The sequence below is a fragment of the Podarcis filfolensis genome, assembly GCF_964270895.1.
Source record: "Podarcis filfolensis genome assembly, chromosome: 7".
Lineage (NCBI taxonomy): Eukaryota > Metazoa > Chordata > Lepidosauria > Squamata > Lacertidae > Podarcis > Podarcis filfolensis.
In genome coordinates this window covers 55,786,170-55,806,177 of record NC_139603.1, presented here as the reverse complement: position 1 = coordinate 55,806,177, position 20,008 = coordinate 55,786,170, and the positions used below count along the sequence as shown (strand labels likewise).

The 20,008-nt window shown below is 39.2% G+C and overlaps 1 protein-coding gene across 8 annotated transcripts in view; it reads left to right on the top strand.

The window, feature by feature from the left end:
- Positions 1-20,008, top strand: part of ASPH (aspartate beta-hydroxylase) — an 88,252-nt gene that overhangs the window by 45,259 nt on the left and 22,985 nt on the right. For 5 of the 8 annotated variants that reach the window (XM_083623264.1, XM_083623256.1, XM_083623265.1 and 2 more), the window contains 8 exons: positions 429-461; positions 1,223-1,267; positions 3,023-3,073; positions 12,580-12,615; positions 14,831-14,916; positions 16,345-16,431; positions 17,421-17,571; positions 19,086-19,222. In XM_083623264.1, coding sequence (XP_083479390.1) covers positions 429-461; positions 1,223-1,267; positions 3,023-3,073; positions 12,580-12,615; positions 14,831-14,916; positions 16,345-16,431; positions 17,421-17,571; positions 19,086-19,222 — 626 coding nt within the window. Of the gene's footprint in view, positions 1-428; positions 462-1,222; positions 1,268-3,022; positions 3,074-8,224; positions 10,419-12,579; positions 12,616-14,830; positions 14,917-16,344; positions 16,432-17,420; positions 17,572-19,085; positions 19,223-20,008 lie in introns of those variants that run through there. The other 3 variants (XM_083623268.1, XM_083623267.1, XM_083623269.1) reach the window with 1 other exon arrangement.

The window sequence follows — 20,008 nt, the reverse complement described above, 5'->3', positions numbered from 1 at the left end:
GAAAGTGAAAAACTTCTGGGAAATGATATATAATGAGAGGGAAAAGGTGATTATTGTATTTTTATTATTTGCTGTACATTGTGTACAGTATCTACATTGTATGGAGGCACAGTCAGTCATTGATTCCTGCATGCATACACTAAGAAAAATACAGAAGTGTGCATGTGATGACCAATCTATATCTAACTTTATTGTTTCCTAAACAGCAATACTTTCCACATAGGCATTTTGTCACATTTGAAGGGATTTTCAGTTGTGTTGTCTGAATAGGTATTTTGGAGTCTGAGAAAGTGTAAGGTTTCTTTCTCCTGCTTATAAAGGTCCTAGCTCTTAAATTACAGTTTGTGTACATGTTACCTCTTTGTATTGTTAGTTTTGGTCTTTTAAAGGCTGTGATTTATTTATTATATGTATTATATATCTAACAGAGCCAATTGAGAGCACTGATCAAACACATGAAAGTGAGTATAAAAAATGGTTCATTCCATCTTATTAGGAATCAGTCCTAAGAATCCTTTCATGATTTCTATAAATTCCCCATATTTGTGTATAATTACCTTTATAAATTAGCAGCTTCTGCTGTTAATGATAATCATAATCATTACCACCATTATAATTATTAAAGAACATAAGAGCCTGCTTCTACTGGATCAGGCCAATGGCCCATCTAGTCAAGCATCCTCGTCTCATCACCATCATCAAACCTTTATTGGCATCACATACAAACATTTAGAATAAATAGGCCAGTGTGATCTCATCACCATTTCAACAGTACAGTCATTTGCCAAAGAGGTGAGCAATCTATTATCCACTTCTCACAGTGGCCAGCCAGATGCCCACAAGCATGATTCAAGCACAATAGTCCCATTTTAGGATGTTGCAAATCCACAAGGTATCTTTTTAGAGCTAAAAGCTCTTTCAGCAGTACTCAGTTGCCAGGATCCAATTTGTTATAATGTCATTTTGTCTTTGACCTGTTTCTTCTTTTCTCAAAAGTATGTCAGTTTAATAATTTAAGCAAATTCCCATACCTTACCTATCCACTCATTAGTAACGGCTGCTACTTAGGCCCTCCATTTCTGTGCAAACATTATTTGTCCTGCAGCTGTCATATAAGGGAATAATTTTGTGCGCTCTTTCTTTGTAAGGTGTTGTTTTTGTTAGTTTAATTTGGTTGCTACTCTAACAGCAAGTTATCTAATTCATTTTTATGTGCCCATAGATGAAGCAGATGTTCCACATTCTGCTACTGAACAAGTTCAGTCAGGTACGTTTGCATGAATTAACCAAGGTGGGAGAAACTAATTAGAGTATAACTTTTATTAAAGTTATTTTTCTCTAATTCATGAAAGCACTTTTTACCTGCTGTTCATGTGTGGAATAAAAGGAATACTGGACAGAGAACTGCTCAGAAACTTCATTGTATAAGATGATGGTTTTTAACCACTGAATGTATTGATAAAAATTTAGACATCTGGATCTTAAAAGCTCTGAATGTATTTATATACTACATATTTGCATGTCACTTTGACATTTGCTTCTGTGAATTCAAATAATCACAAATCAGTGTGGACTCATAAGGTGTCCTGTGAGAAGTGCTGAGAAATGTATTAAGGCTATTTTTGCTAGTACCTCTTTGCTGTGCTGGGAAAAGTGAATATTAAGTTTCTCTGTCAGGAGGAGATAGAAGAGATCAAACCTGTCCCCCATTTTTAAAGCTACCTGTCTCAAGTGTGGCAAGGAAGGTTACTAGGATATTTGTGAACCTGATTTCCCTTTGCCTTCTCATACCATATAACATAGCCGTCTAGACTCTGAATTATACTAATCTCAGGGATACATACTAGAATTCAAGAATGACCACCTACATAGTGGCGGTGGAGGGTGCAATTAAAAGTAGGAAAAGGGCTCTTTGCCATCTCTCTTTTTACCCTGCAACACGCTCCTCTCACCCATTTTTTACCCAGCCATGTTTCTCAATGTGTGTGTATGTCACTGGGGAAAAGCAGCAAGTAGGATGAAAGTTAATCACTCCATTCTACCCACCATTTTACTGTTTCAAATAACACCCACCCACCCCTGCTGCTTTGCAGCTATTTTGTGGAGACCAAGGTCACTCCTAAATGTGAAGTTCCAGCTGAAGTTGAGGATTCTGTGAACTAATTGGTCAGCTACCTATCCTTCTTGAGCTTTTTGGTTCCTGGATGTCTGCTGGGCATTCCTCTGTTGTATTTGATCTCATACTCCATAGGTAGGGAAAATCACAGAGTCCACTCTACCAACCAGCTTAGCAATTTTGTTTTGACATCCTCTGCACTTGAACATGCTTTAGTACAGCCTTTTCTTGTCTTATTGAAGCTCACTATTTCAAAGTTACTTTAAGGAGACATGCATGGATATCACTGGAAGAGGGTATACATCTTTAAGAATGGAGTACACTGCCAAACCATAGCTGTTACGTTGAATCTGCCTTGCCTTTGGAACAAACATCTGTTTGTTTTCAAGGACTCAAGTGTTGGTATATGACTCCATTAAACCACTCATTTTCTTTGGTTTGCTCATTTCGGAAGTCAAAACTATTTTAAAGAAAATACTGTAGCTGAAATATCCAGCTATGATAGCTGAAATCTCATAAATATTTAGATATTTGGCTTAAAAAATAAGAGAGTATTTTATGATGTACGTGTTAAAAATAAAATGCTTGGGGAAAACAAGAGAGAAGAGAATGCTGTATTTTATATCTGTGTCACACACTTATGCTGTAATGTACAATTTGACAACCTATGTGCTCTGTATCATCCTTAAAGTTCAAGCAATCATTGCTGGTTTTTAAAAAAGTATTTAAGCTTGTATTTATCTTATTTCTTTAATTATGTCTGTATAACTACAAAATCAGCCTGAATATATTTTGGTTTATATAAAATGTATCAATTTGTTTAGTAGAAATTATTATTAGTAATAATAATAGCACAGGCATACACAGTATAAGATAACATACGTTTTTCCAACTTGTTAACCATAGATGACCGAGAACATACAGAAGATCATGTGACTGCTCAACCGCATGAGACAGGTTTGTACATTATTTTGTCATACTATGCTAAAACCTGTTTATGTAATGGTGCTTATATATGAGTGTGCCCAGAATTGTTCACCAGGGCACATACTTTTTCTGATTACTTCTGTTACAATATATAACAATATGTCGTGAGCAGAACTATTTTATTAATTCAGTTTCTTAGAAACTGAAATGCACATCGTAGTTCATTAGCCTATATTCATTTATCTACTTATTTATTTTACAATAAATTAAAAGCTTTTAAAAATGCTTTTAAAAGGCAGCCCTAACTTGGGGTCACCTGGCTCGTGGGATGATTATAGTGGCAGAGCCCATGCTACATTCAACGTTCTACTAGTTCCACCCATCCAGGGCAAAGGGCCAAAAGCTCTGGACTTTTGGGTTGTTTTTTGCTTTGCTGTGCCAGCTCAAACTGGCTCCTCACCTGACAGTGGGCTGGCTTAGGTTCTAGCAAATAATAATAATAATAATAATAATAATAATAATAAATTTTATTTATATCCCGCCCTCCCCAGCCGAAGCCAGGCTCAGGGCGGCTAACAACAATCAAATAATCCAACATTCTAAAAACATTTCATTATAAAAATTAATTAAAATCAAATTGATGGCAACCGTTAAGCAAAATTCTGTGCAGATTGCCAGAGGAGGGAGTCAGGCTGCGCCCTGACCAAAGGCCTGGTGGAACAACTCTGTCTTGCAGGCCCTGCGGAAAGATGTCAGGTCCCGCAGGGCCCTAGTCTCTTGTGACAGAGTGTTCCACCAGATTGGAGCCGCAGCCGAGAAAGCCCTGGCTCTAGTTGAGGCCAGCCTAACCTCTCTGTGGCCTGGGGCCTTCAGGATGTTGTTATTTGCAGACTGTAAGTTCCTCTGTGGGACATACCAGGAGAGGCAGTCCCATAGGTACGAGGGTCCTAGGCTGTATAGGGCTTTAAAGGTTAAAACCAGCACCTTAAACCTGATCCTGTACTTCACCGGGAGCCAGTGCAGCTGGTATAGTACCGGATGAATGTGATCTCACAGCAAAGAGCCCATAAGGAGTCTCGCCGCGGCATTCTGCACCCGCTGGAGTTTCTGGGTCAGTCTCAAGGGCAGCCCCACGTAGAGCGAGTTACAATAATCCAGTCTGGACGTGACCATCGCGTGGATCACAGTGGCTAGGTCAGGGCGGGAGAGATAAGGAGCCAACTGCTTAGCTTGGCGGAGATGAAAAAATGCCGCCTTTGTTATAGCTTGGCCAAGCCTTTTTTTCCCCCCTTGCGACTCAAATGTTTTGGGTCCTGAACACCGCAAACTCAGAAGTGAGTGTTCTGGTTTGCAAATGTTCTTTGGAACCCAATCGTCCAACACAGCTTCCGTGGCTTCCGATTGGCTGCAGGAGCTTCTAATAAGATCCAATAAAGGTGTAGAAAACAACAGTGAGTGACTCACATCCATAATAAATGTCTTCTCAAGCCCTGTCTCTGGATTGTGAGAAGAAAGCAGGTATACATATCTCTGTCGCAGAGTTTGTTTATAACCACCAAGGAGATGCATGTGGTGGCTGCTACTGTTTCTGGAAGTCTCTGGCTCACATGGGTAAGGCTCCTTTAACAGCAACACGACAGAAAAGGTCATATGTTGACATTTGACCTTACGAAAGCTTCTGAGTCGGGCTTCTTTTCTGTTTAGGGCAAAAAAGGGACTTTGCAACCACTGCTGTATCTTGCTCATATCACAGACCCACCATGTGTTGCGTCTGCTTTGCCTTCACCTTGCTTTATCTAGTATTGCCTTACTCCCAGAATGTGGTATCATGACTTGGCAGGATCTGGATTCAGGAACACGTTGCAGGCAATAGAGACCTGTAGCCTGCAACTTGGAATAAACAGTCAGCTTACCAGGTACAGTCAGTCAAATGGAGTTGACACAAAGGCACAAGTCTAAACTTCCTGGCAGAGAGGGACATAATATTTTGATGTGAAAAGATTGCCAGCAACACAGCTGCAGTGACTGCTTATCAACACCAAATGTGGGAGAAATTTGATTTTGTATTTCATGCCTCTCACACACTAAACTGATACTTTGCATCCCATAAAATGATGGCATTACATTAGCACCAAAGCATTATTACAGGTGCTAACATTTTCATTTCCCTCCTCAGTATGTTTTTAGTGAGTCAGAATGAGTAAATACAAAGGGATTTGATCACAGCTGCAAATTTCCAGATTCTTAAGTGGTAGATGGAAATACTCATAGCTTTGGGCTTCTGTAAAGCACATTGCTTTGTTTCTTTTTTGTTTTTATTTCAGCGTTTAACCCTACTTTTTGTTTTTTGGGAAATGGAATATTCTAAAAACTATTCCAAGGCATAGTTGAGATAATAAAAGCCTTTGCCTGCAGGGCTCAGGTTAAATTTTAAAAGAGCAGTATGGGAAAAAATACCTCTGAGTCCCAGTTTTGGGGAATCACAGTGGTGAGATTGCTGTTGTGTGCAGTTCATGCTTTTGGGCATCCCATAGGCATCTGGTTGGTTACTATGACAAAAGAATGCTTGGCTACATAAGTTTGATCCATCTGGCATTTCTAAAGAAAAGTCAGTGGTGGACTAATGAGTAGCATGTGGTAAATACTCTGGAAATAAATGCTGCTGCTGCAAAATAGAGTTGGGGATCATCAGGTAACATTAGATTTGCAGATATGGTGAACTCATGGATGACTGCAAGGGAAGTAGGAAAGTCTACAGAAGTGCCACAATCATCAGAGTTCCAGTTTTCATTGACTAAAAAAGAAGGCTACCATTGTTGAACCAGAGATATGAAGCAAAATATGTAAGCACTGTTTTCCTTGTTTTGTAAACTAGCATGATTGCCAGTGAATGAAGTCATAGCAATGAGTGGCATTAAGAAAACAGATCTAGCCAACATGGTATCCTCATATGTTGTTTGACTGCAATTCCTATCAGCTGCAGCCAGCATGCCAAATAGTTGAGAATGATGGGAGTTATTGTCCAGCAACATCTGGAGGATACTACGTTGACTACTCCTGGGCTAGAGTCTAGTGAAGAAACTTGTTGGATGGTTTTTAAGGCTTCTATGATGTAAAAAATGGTTGCTTCTTCATAGAGAGCCATTCATGTATCCAGGATTTTAGTGTATCTGAGTTTGGGGAGTCAACTAAAAAAGAAAAGATAGCAACAAAGAGGAGTTTGTGATCTTTCTAACTCAGGTTTTATTTAATACCAAAAAAGTGCCCCTTCCCATTTGTCAACATTAAAAAAGAAATCTCAATGCAGCTAAAACCTATCATTGTTTTATCCTTACTGCAAGCCAGGGGAGGGGACGCAGAACACTATGGCTGAGTGTATGCACAATGTAATCCAGTGTTTATATCAATATGCTGAAAAGTATGGGGAGTTATAGTACTTTATAACAACCCTGAAATATAGACCTTTGTTGTTACTCTGACGTGCTGGTGTTGTTGTTTGTTTGTTTGTTTGTTTGTGTGTGTGAATTAAGGCTTGGTGGGGGTTAGCTGAGCCAGGGAAATAATTGTTGGTTTGAGTGGTCATCAAAAGGTGTCTGGATGCCAGGTCTAGCCATCAGAAGCAACAGATGGAATATATGGAATGTAAGTTCATCAGATGCAGGCCTAGGTCTTCTAGAAATTGTAGGCCTGTTCTCTCATACTAGTTACATTTGTTTGGAGTATTTGCTTTGCTGCTGCCTCTGGGGGAAAAAATCCTTTGGATGCCTGTGGATGAGCTTAAAGTGAATAAAGAATGGATTGGAAATAAAGGCTTGGCTGTTGAGAAGAGAGTTGAAAAGGAGAGAGAAGCAATAGAGAAGGAAAGGTTGTTTCTAGTAGGAAGGTAGAAATGGAAGGTGGATATGAAGAGGACAATATCTAACAGAAAGTGAGAGAATACAAAAAATTGTGATTGTAACAAAGTTATGAATGTGTAAGCAGCAGACAATGCATCTTGAAAATAAAAAGAATTTGGCAACTGGATAGTTGATGGAGTCAAACATAAGGCTAAGATTGTGATGGCGAAGATAAGGGCAACGTTAACAGAATAGAGATTCATCCAGTTAAATTTATATTGGGTGTGGTGGTCATGGCACTCTCCTGCAGCATGTGAAGTAGCAGTTCTATAGGCACAGCAAGTCAGATGACCATTTAATTGGGGCAAGCAGCACCTGTCCCTATGCGAGCGGCATAGTAGTAAAGCACACTGTAGCTCCCATTTTGTAATAAGTGGCTAGCGCTGCCTTCAAATTCAGTGCCTTTTCTTTATCCATACTGTTGCGTCTAATGTGAAACAGGCCACAACTGTGTGTGTGTTTGGCCCACCCAATGTGCAATAACTGCAATTGACCCCACAGGATTGTACAGGATGTTATATCAGATGCACCAGCATAAATTTTCCTCTGCCCTGTTCCAAATACATACATATAACAACCCAGGATGGAACCATGTAGATGAAGAGCTATGCAGACAGATAACGCTTGGTTTAGCCTCCACCCTGGGGTTATCTCCATGTTATGTCTTCACTTTCTCCCATATAAGTGAATGGTTGCCAGTTACCCTTCTTGCAAGGCAGAGAAGTAAAATACTGCAATTGTAGAGTGTTGGGGTGTAAGCAAATCTGCCCTTCCATCCTTAACACTGAATGGCCGAGCCCTCATTGCGAGGGAGTAGAGAGTTCTTACTCTACAAGTATGCTTTCATTATAGTAATGCATTTTGCTCATAATATGTATGTATGGTCAGAGGCATACCTAGGCTCCCTTGCACCCTTGGCAAGGAGAGTGGGCAGACTCCTACCACTCTGAGCCAGAGTGGAGAGGTATGATTTCTGCGCTTCCTTGGACCTGCAACTTTGGCAGGGGCCAATCTGGCCATCCCCTAGGTACATCCTCATGTATGGTGTGCGTATGTGGGGGAAGAGATTCTTGTTTTTTTGCTCAAAAAGGCTGTCCTTGAAGGTCTGCTGTTGCTTCCCCTCTTTATTAGATAGCAACTTTGTGTCTAAAACTAATACAGTTTTAATAAAAGGTACAACCAAATTCCTTTGCTACAAAGTTGCATATTAGTAATAAAGAATATTTTAAAAAATAATTTGTATCATGGTTGGTCCTCTAATTTAGATCTCCCCTTATTTTTTCAGATACTTAAAGCTTCAAAAAGACTGTCCCTACAGCAGGAGGACCAGCCTAAACCATTCTCTACACAATGGGAACAGATGTTTGTTATAGACTTTATGCCGTAATTAACTAAGCAGTTGAGAAACTTGTGGTGGAGGGAGAAACACTAAAGGTGTTTCACAAGTGATGCTAGGAGACTTTCCCATTTAAGTTGCATCTCATGTAGATGTTGTTAATATGGTATTAGCCAGAAATAGAACACTATTTTTAAACTGAATATATATTCTGGTCAATGCAGACTTTTCATTCAATTTGTAGATGCAAAAAAACTATTTACGCATCACTTGTGAAACTCTCTGAAAATGTGTAGCACTCAGTTCACATTTTAGTATACCTTTAGCATATATTTAGAACCCCAATATACATTTTTAACATTTTGTAGCTTTTAATATACATGTTTTTATTTTCTCCCTTATTAGTGACCAAGAGGTAGTAGTATCTGAATTTTACATGTGTCGTTCACATAATTGTAATATGCTATTTATAATGTAGCAACAAATGATTTAAGATTTTAATATATATATATCTGTGGATACATTAAAATTTGGAAGCAATCTTAGTTAGCAAAGTTTTAAAATGTGATCAAATAGCATTGTGATATATTTACATTCTTTTATGGCAAACACTACTAAAATAGAGCTGTGAAATTTTGGCTTGGACCTATACTTGTTGGTTAATAATTATTCTAGCTGAGCTCAGCTCACTTTAATCTATGTTCAGGTGTAGCAAACACCTTAATGATGGACATATCTACAGAATTACTTAAATAATTACACTACACACAAACATTATTGTTGTAACCACCACTTCTGATGAACACTGAAGAATTCCATAGCAATCTGGAAGTTTGCAGAGCTTACATTGAAAATCCACTTGGGCTTAATTGTTTTTTGTTTTTGTTTTTCATTTGCCCTTAGACCTGCCATTGTAATGCACTGTTTGTCAGCAGTTATATAGGCATAAGTACCTAAACTGTATTCCCACAACTGCTTAATCAACAGTAGCCCCTCTGAAATAAATGGGATTATTCTGAGGCAAGGGTTGTAGTTATCTGATGAGTCTATCTAATGAGTCAGAATATGATTAATTTCAACAAATATTCTTTACCAAAAATTGCTTATTATAAATATAAATCAGTATTTATTAATAAAATCCTTATTTTGCTCACAAATGAAGGTAAACTTTTTTAAAAAAAAGTTAGGGGTGTAGATAACTATTGCATGGTGCTGTTCCATTACAATAGATTCACATTACTTTAATTATTTTATCCTTTTTTGGCTCAGGAATAGTTCTCATTTTAATGCTGTTGCTCTGAGAAAGATAATCTCAGTTTAATCTGAGATATCAGTTGGAAACACTAAGTAGCATTGAAGTCAATGGGTATTCACTAGGATTATTGTGGAATCTTTGACTTGTGAACTGTAGCCAGCACTTGGAGATAATTAGATTTAATTTTTTTTAATGTAGAAACATGAGTAAGGAGAAATGTGATGCATTTTTCTTGGGTTGGAATCCAATATATTGAGAGGTCTACATAGTTTGTATGTAGCATATATCCTAGATTTCTGTGAGCATATTCCCTTCCCACATGGGTACTGCATCTGTGCATGAATGATTCCCATAAAATATAACAGAGCCTTGTTCTGACCACCACAAGCTGTGCACCCACAGGCGTTACACCAGGCCAATGCAGGGAATGGGAGACTGTACAGGAAGGATCATGCCATTCATACTTTTCAGGAAGCAATAGTCCTCTAGTTCTGTTAATACCGATTGAGGCAAAGTATTGTTTTATCATTGATGGGTTTGCCACCCTTGACTCCTTGGGGAGGAAGGGTGGTATATAAATTTAAGGAATAAATAAAATGAAAGAATTGCATATTTCTAAGTGGAAGAGCAATAATTTTTTATAAAGCCATATTTTTAAGGACATGCGAGAAAAATAGGATTGTGTTTTTGTACAATAGCGACAATATATTTTTAGACTGCTGGAGTGAGAAAATTATTATGCTGTGATCAAGTTCTTAAAATGCTTATAATTACATAATTTTCATGTTTACACAAGTGTGCCATGGGGGCAAGGTAACGGGGACTTTTAAAAGATGAACTTTTTCTTCTGTGTAATGATTGGTTGCAATAAAGTACAAAAGAACCTTTTCACTGGTGCAGTCATTATTTTCCAAATCGCTAACAAAACATTTCTCTTCAATAACACTTTTGTGTCTTCTTTATACCATTTGAAATCACTAGTTATTTTATTATGCAGAACTGGTGATTAAAACCAGCTTAATGTGAATTCGTGTATGTCCTATATCTGCATATAAACTTCTACAGTTTATATGCTTGCAATCTTTTTTTATTCTGAAGTGTTCACCAGTTTTATCATAACCTCTTACCTTTCACTATGAAAACAGAGGCGGGCTAGTATCCTCCTTAGTGTGTAGGTTCACAGTGTATGTGCTAAGGCAATATCTGGAGCTGATGGTGGATTTTGTTTCAATACAGCAGCTTGTACCAGTAACTGTTCCTAGATGTTCCTAAATGCTTTAGTGATTGGGAGGCTTATACAGTGGTACCTCGGGTTACATGCACTTCAGGTTACATACGTTTCAGGTTACAGACTCTGCTAACCCAGAAATAGTATCTCAGGTTAAGAACTTTGCTTCAGGATGAGAACAGAAATTGCGCTCTGGCAGCATGGTGGCAGCGGGAGGCCCCATTAGCTAAAGTGGTGCTTCGGGTTAAGAACAGTTTCAGGTTAAGAACAGCCCTCCGGAACGAATTAAGTACTTAACCCGAGGTACCACTGTAGAGAGCCAGGAGGAGAGGAGAACTAGAGTTGATTCATGGGCCATCATGAAGTCTTTTAAGGCACCATGGTGCTGGTTATATTGCTTCCACCACATCCCTGTGTTATACTATGGATAGAATTGAGACAGATAATTTAACATAACCAGAGGAACTTACTTCACATGAGCAACACAGAGTCTTTTGGCATCTTAAAGACTAAAATCTATATTATGACATAGTAAATATGTTAGTTTTTAAGGTACCACAAGGCTCTCTGTTTTTACTGCAGCAGATGAATGTGACTAACCTCCTGAATTTGCTTCACAGGATGTTAGATGTTACAATGGAACTGAAAAGTGGTTAGCACTAAAACTCAAAGCAAAAAAGAGGCAAAATCTCGAAATGTATGGGGGTGGGGTGGGGGTGGGGGATGGGACTAAGATTCGTTTGTCACACATGCCATATAATGTGAATTAATTAATAGGCTAAAGGTAGTTAGGAAATAACACATTACATATTTGTCTTGAACATAAAAAGGCTATTGAGTCCTGACAGGGTTGGAGTACTGTAAGATACAGCTGACCTTAATTTTGCACATATATTTTAAAAACTCTAAATAACAACTTTTAGGACCACTTGTTCAGGATTTGAACTGCAATGGATACGGTGCTGGAGTTTAATCCTCACTATGGTTCTGAAGAAAATCACTCCATAGAAGCTATTATTAGCATCAGGAAGGGAGTTCCCGCTCAAATCACATATGATAGCTCAAATCACATATGATATGCTCAAATCACACATGATAGCTCAGATCATGGCAGTTCATACAGTTGGAGACTGCACATGAACTTGACCAAGTATTGAGCACATCAATTGCCCAACATCCTACCAGAAGCAATCACATTGTGGTGGAGGGGACTGGCACCTAGCAGTCTTCCCCAACCTGATACCCGCCTTCCATATTGGGAGCACAACCTCCATCTTGGACCATTGGCCATACGGTTAATTGTAGTTCAAGACACCTAGGAAGGTATAAGGCTGGAGAAGGTTGGCATGCATAAACCAGGTGCAAGGCATAGTGTAAAGGGAGCTGAAATGTTTGGTAAACTGAATTAAACCACCACCACACTGTTGTCTATATATAGAAGTCTGAAACTTCTATACATAAACTACCAGTATATTCAAGAGAGAAGATGCAGGAAGATGAAAAATGTAATTGGTTTATTAAGTTAAGAGTCTATGCAGGCAAAAACTTTCATTCATTTGAATGAAGTGAATTGAGAATGCAATAGGTATGAACTTTAGTCCTTACCTTTTCCGGCACAACCAAAACAATTATTCTTTACTCTCTGCACATAATAACTATATAATATTATATTTGGACATTGATAGATTTAAAAACCTGACAATATTGCAAAATGAAGATATACCCATTATTTTGTGGGTATTATTCCAGTTGTATGCATTTTAAAAATAGCACTGTGGTGATGATACAAAATGTTTTTCTTTCTTTTTTTACATATTCCAGGACAAAGTGAAAAAGAAACTCAGCAAAAAGAAAAAGGTAAGATAATGTGAACGCTTAGTTTTTGCATTGGTGCATGGAATAGAGAAAATGTTCAATTATTCTATTGCTCAAGTTTTGGGAGTTTGTATTGGAGACTGCTTGGAGACCTTTGAGTAGCAAGTGACATAATCACCATCTTCCTTAAGTTAGGACCCAAAGCATTGTGTTTAATTCAAATCAGCAGCCGCTAGGCCCTTGACCACCTTCAAAAACCTTCTCCTGACAGCTGAGGGACACAGCAAAGGGGTGGTATCCACAATATACAAAATACTGCTCCAAAATCCCACAAACCCCCTTGACGCAATCAAATAACAACGGGAGGATGACATTGGACTAGAATGTGGTCTAAACCTCCCTTTAAGTCCATATCAGCCCAAAGAAGGTTTCACCCTGAAACTCACCCTGAAACTCACCTCAGCCCAAAGAAGGTTTCACCCTGAAACTCACCTACAGGTGGTACTTAACACCATGGAAACTGGTGCTGATACGCCCAGGAACCTCACCAAGATGTTGGAGAGGCTGCACCTCCACAGGCACATGACTCCACATGTGGTGGGAATGCCCTAAAATCCAACCCTTCTGGACAGCAGTCCTACAAAAGATATGCAAAATAACTAAACACGTATTAGAAGTCACCCCAGAACTGGCCCTACTGAACACCTTCCAACATCATAATGACCACTCACATTATACAGAGGTGTCCTTGCTACATTTTGCTACATTTTGTGTCCCTATTATACAGCACTAGCAGAAGCAGGGGCTTTTCCTTGGATAGTTCAGGAACATGATCCCATATGGTAGATTGCTGACACAGTATCCTGAAGCATACAGGTGTTCTTGGGAAGAGTCCATGAAAGCATGCCTTCCAAGTCTTGGAAAATAAGATCAAATGATTCTAATGGCCTGTTCTGCACATTTGTTCCTTATGCTGATCATTTGTCATATTGTGGTAATAACCATAAGCCAATGATGTTCATATATTTAGCCAAATCCTTTAAAACAGGGATAAGGAACCCATTGTGCTCCAGATGTTGTTGGACTGCAACTCCTGTCATTCCTGACCATTGGCCATGCTGGATGAAGGTGGTGAGAGTTGGAATCTAACAGCATCTGTGAGGGTGGGTTCCCAAGGTTCCCAATTCCTGCTTTAAAATCAGGTATAGAGGTTCTTTGTTAATTGATCCTTAATCCTACTATCCTGTTATCCCTCCCTCCTGCAGGGAATGGAGTTGCTGACAAACCCAGTGGCTGAATGACTTTGAATAGCTCAGTGACTAGCAATGGCTTCAGAGACAGTTGTGATCTTTCAGATAGTTTGTAACTACTCCGGGCTGCGATGAGGGCACCATTGCCTTTTTGGGTGCTGGCCAGATGCTACTGCAACTTGCAGGAAGCAGGCGATAGCCACCAACTTAGATGGCTTTAGGCAAATTCATGGAGGAGAAAGCTATCAATGACTACTAGCCATGCTGGCTCTATTCTGTTTCCACAGTTGGAGGCAGTAATACCAGTTACCAAAAACCACAGGAGGGGAGATGGCTCTTGTGCCCAGATCTTGTTTGCTGGTTTCCCACCAGCATCTGGTTGGCCACTAAGAAAGCAGAATGCCAACTACATGGACCATTGTCCTGAGTCAGTAGGCTCTAACTATGTTCTTGCATTCTTAACAATTTGGACTGGAAGACAAGAAATTTAAAAAAGAATGGGAAATGTTTATAATGTATATACAAAAGTAATGCAAACGGGTCAAAACATTAGCAGGATTCTAAATACACTAAATGGAATAGAGAGTATGGATAACTTAGGAAGACAGAATAATTGGAGAAATGTCAATATGCAGTTAAAATATAATTAAGAGGACCCATGGTTGGGATGGGGGGAAGTCAAGAGGGTAATCTCAATATGTGGAATTGTAAGATTTTTTGATGTAAGTTTATCTTTCTCTTGTGTTTTTTTCTTCTTTTCATTCTTTTTTCTCTCCCCCCCCCTTTATTTTTGGAAATTCAATTACACACACACACACACACACACACACCAGTTTGGACTGGTCACAGTATTATTGTAACTGCGTAAATACAAAAACACTACAGTTTTGCTCCTTATTGTTAGAGATTCTTCAGCATGCATTAAGGTGTTAAAGAAATTCATAAATAGTCAATTCTGAATTCTGGGAAGAAATGCTGTATTTCTTTTTAATCTCTTTTTTTTCTAGTGAAGAAAAAGAAACAAAAATTGCTCAATAAATTTGATAAACAGATTAAAGCTGAACTCGACGCTGCAGAGAAGCTGCGTAAAAAGGTAACGATGAAATTTGACTGAGCTTAAATTGGCTGTTGCTGGAGAGAACATAAAGATGGGCTGTAGCACCATGCATAAAATTCTAGGCATAGAGAGCCTCAGAAGGCGCTGATAAACACTACAAATGGTTGTGAACCCATCTATTGGCAATGCTAGTGGATCACAATATAGGCTTATGTCTATTGTAAGGGGTGGATGGACAAAGACAGCAATTCAGTACTTTTAAAATGTATAGACTGTAGCTCAGTGGTAGAGCATCTGCGTTGAATGCAGAAGGTCCCAGGTTCAGTCCTCAGCAACTCCGGGTAAGGCTAGGAAGACTTGTCTGAAATCCTGGAGAACTGCCATCAGTGTAGACAAAACTGAGCTTGGTGGAATAATGGTCTGATTCAGTGTATGGTAGCTTCCTATGACATTTTATGCAACTGAACCTGGGAAGTAGGCCTGCCCAAGTAAAGTAAAACTTGCAGTTCTTCCAGATGTGATGGCAGCCTTGAGTTTTAAAATCTATATATTTTTCTCACATTTGCATACCTCTTCATAACTGATGCTTTCAAGGATTTCAGAGCTGTGAAATAGCCCGTAAGAAGGTACCTAAATAATTTCATTCTGATGCCTTAAATTGTGTATTTAATTTCAGCAGGATTACTCTGAGTAAAACTCAGTTGAATACCACCCATCACATTCAATCAATTTTTCCTTATGTGTTTTAAAAGCCCCCAATGTGCTTTCATTCCCCCCCCTCAAGATGTTCACTTTAAGCCATTTCATAACAAAAAGGGAAATTTCAGGGATGGCCCCAGATGTTTCCCTCCCTGAGGAAGAGCAGTAAATACCACCTTCTCTCTCTCTCTCTCTCTCTCCCTCTCCCTCTCCCTCTCCCTCTCCCTCTCCCTCTCTTCTGTCTCCTCTCTCCTCCCCTCCCCCACCCTGAGCCCAAACCTAGCTGGTTTATTTTAGCATCTAAGACATAAAATCCCACAAGCACTTCTCCCTGGGTACAAAAATATAATAACTTGTTGCTTTTCCATGACAGTCAAAATCCACTGCCTGTGGTCATCAACCCACTCTAGTGCTGATATTTTAGATTCCCCTGCCATTCCCTTCCACAATCATTTCATAATCTTAATATTTTATTTTTATTTAAGCAACAACAATCCCAACCTCACACACTGTGTTTATTTAAAAGGTGTATTATACATTACCAAACTATAACAGATAACTTCCCTAGCTGTCACTATAAGTGTTGTGTGACTACTTCCTTTTCCCACAAAAAATGTTTTATAAATGACTAAATTATTTTTAGGCGCTTTGTTAGCTGGTGACTTCTCAGCACTTTTATCGGAAATGTAAATAATAATGAATGTTAATATTTTCCCTACACGTGATATTTTGCAAATTACTTCAGATAACAATGGTTTTCTTTAGGGAAAAGCTGAGGAAGCTTTGAAGGCATTTGAAGCGTTAGTCAACAAGTATCCGCAAAGCCCACGGGCAAGATATGGAAAAGCGCAGGTAAAGAATGAGCAAGCAACGTATGGAAAGACAAATTGTCTAGTTGTGTATGTCTCTATTTGTCCTAGACTATAAAATCCAGTCATCTCCAGGATGAACACAATGGGAAATGTGAATGATCTTGCAAAAGGCAGCTCTTATTCAGTGAGGCCAGGACATTTCCCCCAGAGCTGTGAAACTTGCAGGTGGTTTACTGAATGTTCCTTAATCCTAGCACTGGTTGTTGTTTTTTCCATGCTCCTGTAACTGCCAATTTCTTCTGAAAGAAGGGAGCAGGTGACACTTCCTTTCAGCTTCTTGTGTTACATACAATTAAGCAATGACATTCCCAGTGATTTGTGCTTATAGCCCATATTTTGTAGCCTTAAAATAACTTGCGCAACACTATAATCAGCTTGCTTGACATTACACGATGGAAATATGGAGGTCTTAACTGTGTCAGTTCTTCAATTGACAGCCATCTTAAAATAAATAAATAAACCAAAGCCAGCAAAATTCACCATATTAACCCTTTGTTAAAACAACTTTCTATTACAACTTTCCATCCAGTAAAGTCATTCTGAAATGAAAACAGATTTATACTACCTTTGAACAAATACTCGTGATTTGGTGACTGAATTCCAGAATAAAACAAAACAAAGCTGCAGGCATTTCAAAAGATGAGCACGGAAACAAAATACCTGTTTATTTTTTCAAGTCAGTGTTGTGGTTGGCTATGTAGAGGCTGTTTGCCAGCTATTAAAATACCTTTTTCCCCATTTTCCTTGCTGTACATTTTGGTGTATGTAGCCACCAAAATGCTTTAAGGTCCATTTGTACAATCAGGAATTATTCTTCTTCTTTTTCTTTAAAATGAAAGCAGTTCATCTTTTTTTCCAATGACATTTACCAATCTCAAACAACTACCAATTGAGTAAAAACATGTTTTTAACAAACAAAAAGTTAAGTGGTGACTTGGGCACTGATGAATGATTTATGGTCACACACAGAGTGAGGATGACTTGGCAGAGAAAGCGAGAAGCAATGAAATACTACAGCGATCCATCAGTACCTATGGTGAAGTTGCTAGTCTACCAAATGTCCCTGATGATCTGGTAAAACTCACATTGAAAAGAAGAGCAGATCGGCAACAATTTCTTGGTAAGGATCTTAAATCTGTACTTACTGCAGGTCAAATGTTCAAAAATGCCCAGGGGGTTTTAAAGACTTTGTTGTTGTATTAAATGGATGATACATATAGCATATGTTTGTAAAGTTACATGAACGATAAACAACAAAAGAACTGTTTGTGCAATGTAGCTTAAAGGGTAAGCACACACTAGAGATGTATATCATATAATGCCAAGAAGATTTTGAAGGAGACTAGTTTTGTTTACTGCAACTGAAACCTATTTGGTCTCAAAAAATCCTCCTTGTGAATTTTAACATCATTTTTTCTACAGATACTGCTCAGTTGCTGTAATATTCTTCCAAATGATTTCTATCTGGATTTGACATTGATACTTGGTTTTAATATCCTGATAGGGGTGGGTTTTTTTTGCCAGTATTTGATAATGCATATTCAACAGTATACAGCTGTGTTGCCTGTACAGTGGTACCTCGGGTTAAGTACTTAATTCGTTCCGGAGGTCTGTTCTTAACCTGAAACTGTTCTTAACCTGAAGCACCACTTTAGCTAATGGGACCTCCCACTGCTGCTGCGCCGCCAGAGCACGATTTCTGTTCTCATCCTGAAGCAAAGTTCTTAACCTGAAGCACTATTTCTGGGTTAGCGGAGTCTGTAACCTGAAGCATATGTAACCCAAGGTACCACTGTATACAGCTTCACAGAGTCAAATCATATTGTACAGACCACAGATATGCTTGTACAAACCCCCCAAAAAACCTGTGTACATCACTGCGTTTGTGTTTTAAACTGTTGGTCTCTTTCCAGTGGCATTAAATCACAGGCATGACTTGAAATGAACAGAAGTAGATAGAAACAGGTGTCTCCCAGATTCATGGAAAGGACAAATGTTAAGCAAATATTGTGAGCAACTGTCTTCCTGTGAGCCAGGAAGTCTGAACATTCCCCCCACACACACACACTTGAATTAATTGCAGTTTATTTATACCCTTAATTAATGTAGTTGAAAAATAGCAGCAGCTTTAAACGTGCACTTTAAAGAACTGGAGATTAATTGCTGGCATATCTATCCACGCTGTGAACCCCCTTATTACCACTGTGCAATGAAAGCTGTGATATGAGGAATGCCACAGTTGTCCACAAGAGGTCTCCATAAGACTGACTGATACAATCCACCAGCTTGCTTTCCTAAGGCATATCTGTTAAAATTAGTAGTAAAAGACATCTGTGAGAAAAATATTCATATATTTTTACATTTTGTGTTATCGGTCTTTAGTAATGTTCACTTTTTATATATTTAATCACTTGAGCCCATTTAACAGCTGAACATACTGTATTGCAGGCATGAGCAACATGATGCTCTCCAGATGTTGTGGGACTCCCATCAACCTCAGTCAGGATGGCCAATAGGCAGAGATGATGGGAGTCCAACCATATCTGGAAGGCATTGGATTGGCTACCTCCCCTGCTATATCCCAGACTACTCCTACTTGTAACCAAGTTGTTGTTTTTTGTCCAATTCAATTAGGTCGCATGAGAGGCTCCTTGGTTACACTGCAAAAACTTGTTAGCCTGTTTCCTAATGATACTTCATTCAAGAACAATCTAGGAGTGGGTTACCTTTTGATTGGCGACAACAGCAATGCCAAGAGGGTTTATGAGGAGGTGAGCTTCTATTAAGAATATGTAAACTTTTTTTTAAAGTACCACAGGTTGATCAAGGCTTAAGAACATTACAATTCTGAAAACAATAAAAGTATGCATCTGCCTCTTTATAGCATAGGTGGTGAACCAGTGGGCTGAAAGGTGATTGCAGCAGCCCTACCAGCCCACAGCAAAATCAGACACATCTCCCTCTGCAAAGGCTCCATTGCTGGGTGGTCTTACCAGAAAGGAACCAGGAAGGAGCATTCTGTGCTGTTTCCTTATAGTAACGATTCCCAGCAAGAGGGAGTATGACTTTGCAAATTATGCAGATGGGGGCTTTCTTTTCCATTGTGCTGGTTGGGCCTGAACAGTGGCAGAATCTGTACATCACAGTCCTGGGCTGAGAGGAAAACCTCTTCATGCAGCCCAACACTGTGATGGACAAATCAGCCCATGTCAGGGATGAGCTGAGGAGAGAGGTTTAAACTTCTCTGCCCGGCCTAGTGATGGAATTTCAAAGCCCTGTGGTGAGGATGAGTGTGTGTTTTGTATGTGGTGCGAGTATGATAGGTGTTGGCAACACCTACCACAGGCAGGCAGTCCTTGGATTAGTTGACTATCAGGGTAGCCCTTCATCTGAAAAAGGGTAGCCACCCCTGCCTTTTAGGCCATGGTACCCTCATTTTGACCCGTCCAAACACTGCAAATGTTGGGGGCCACTAGAAGGCGCATCGGAAGATGGCTGACAATAACATCTCTCCGACCCACACGAGGTAATTTGGAGGCTATGATGGGGGTAATTAG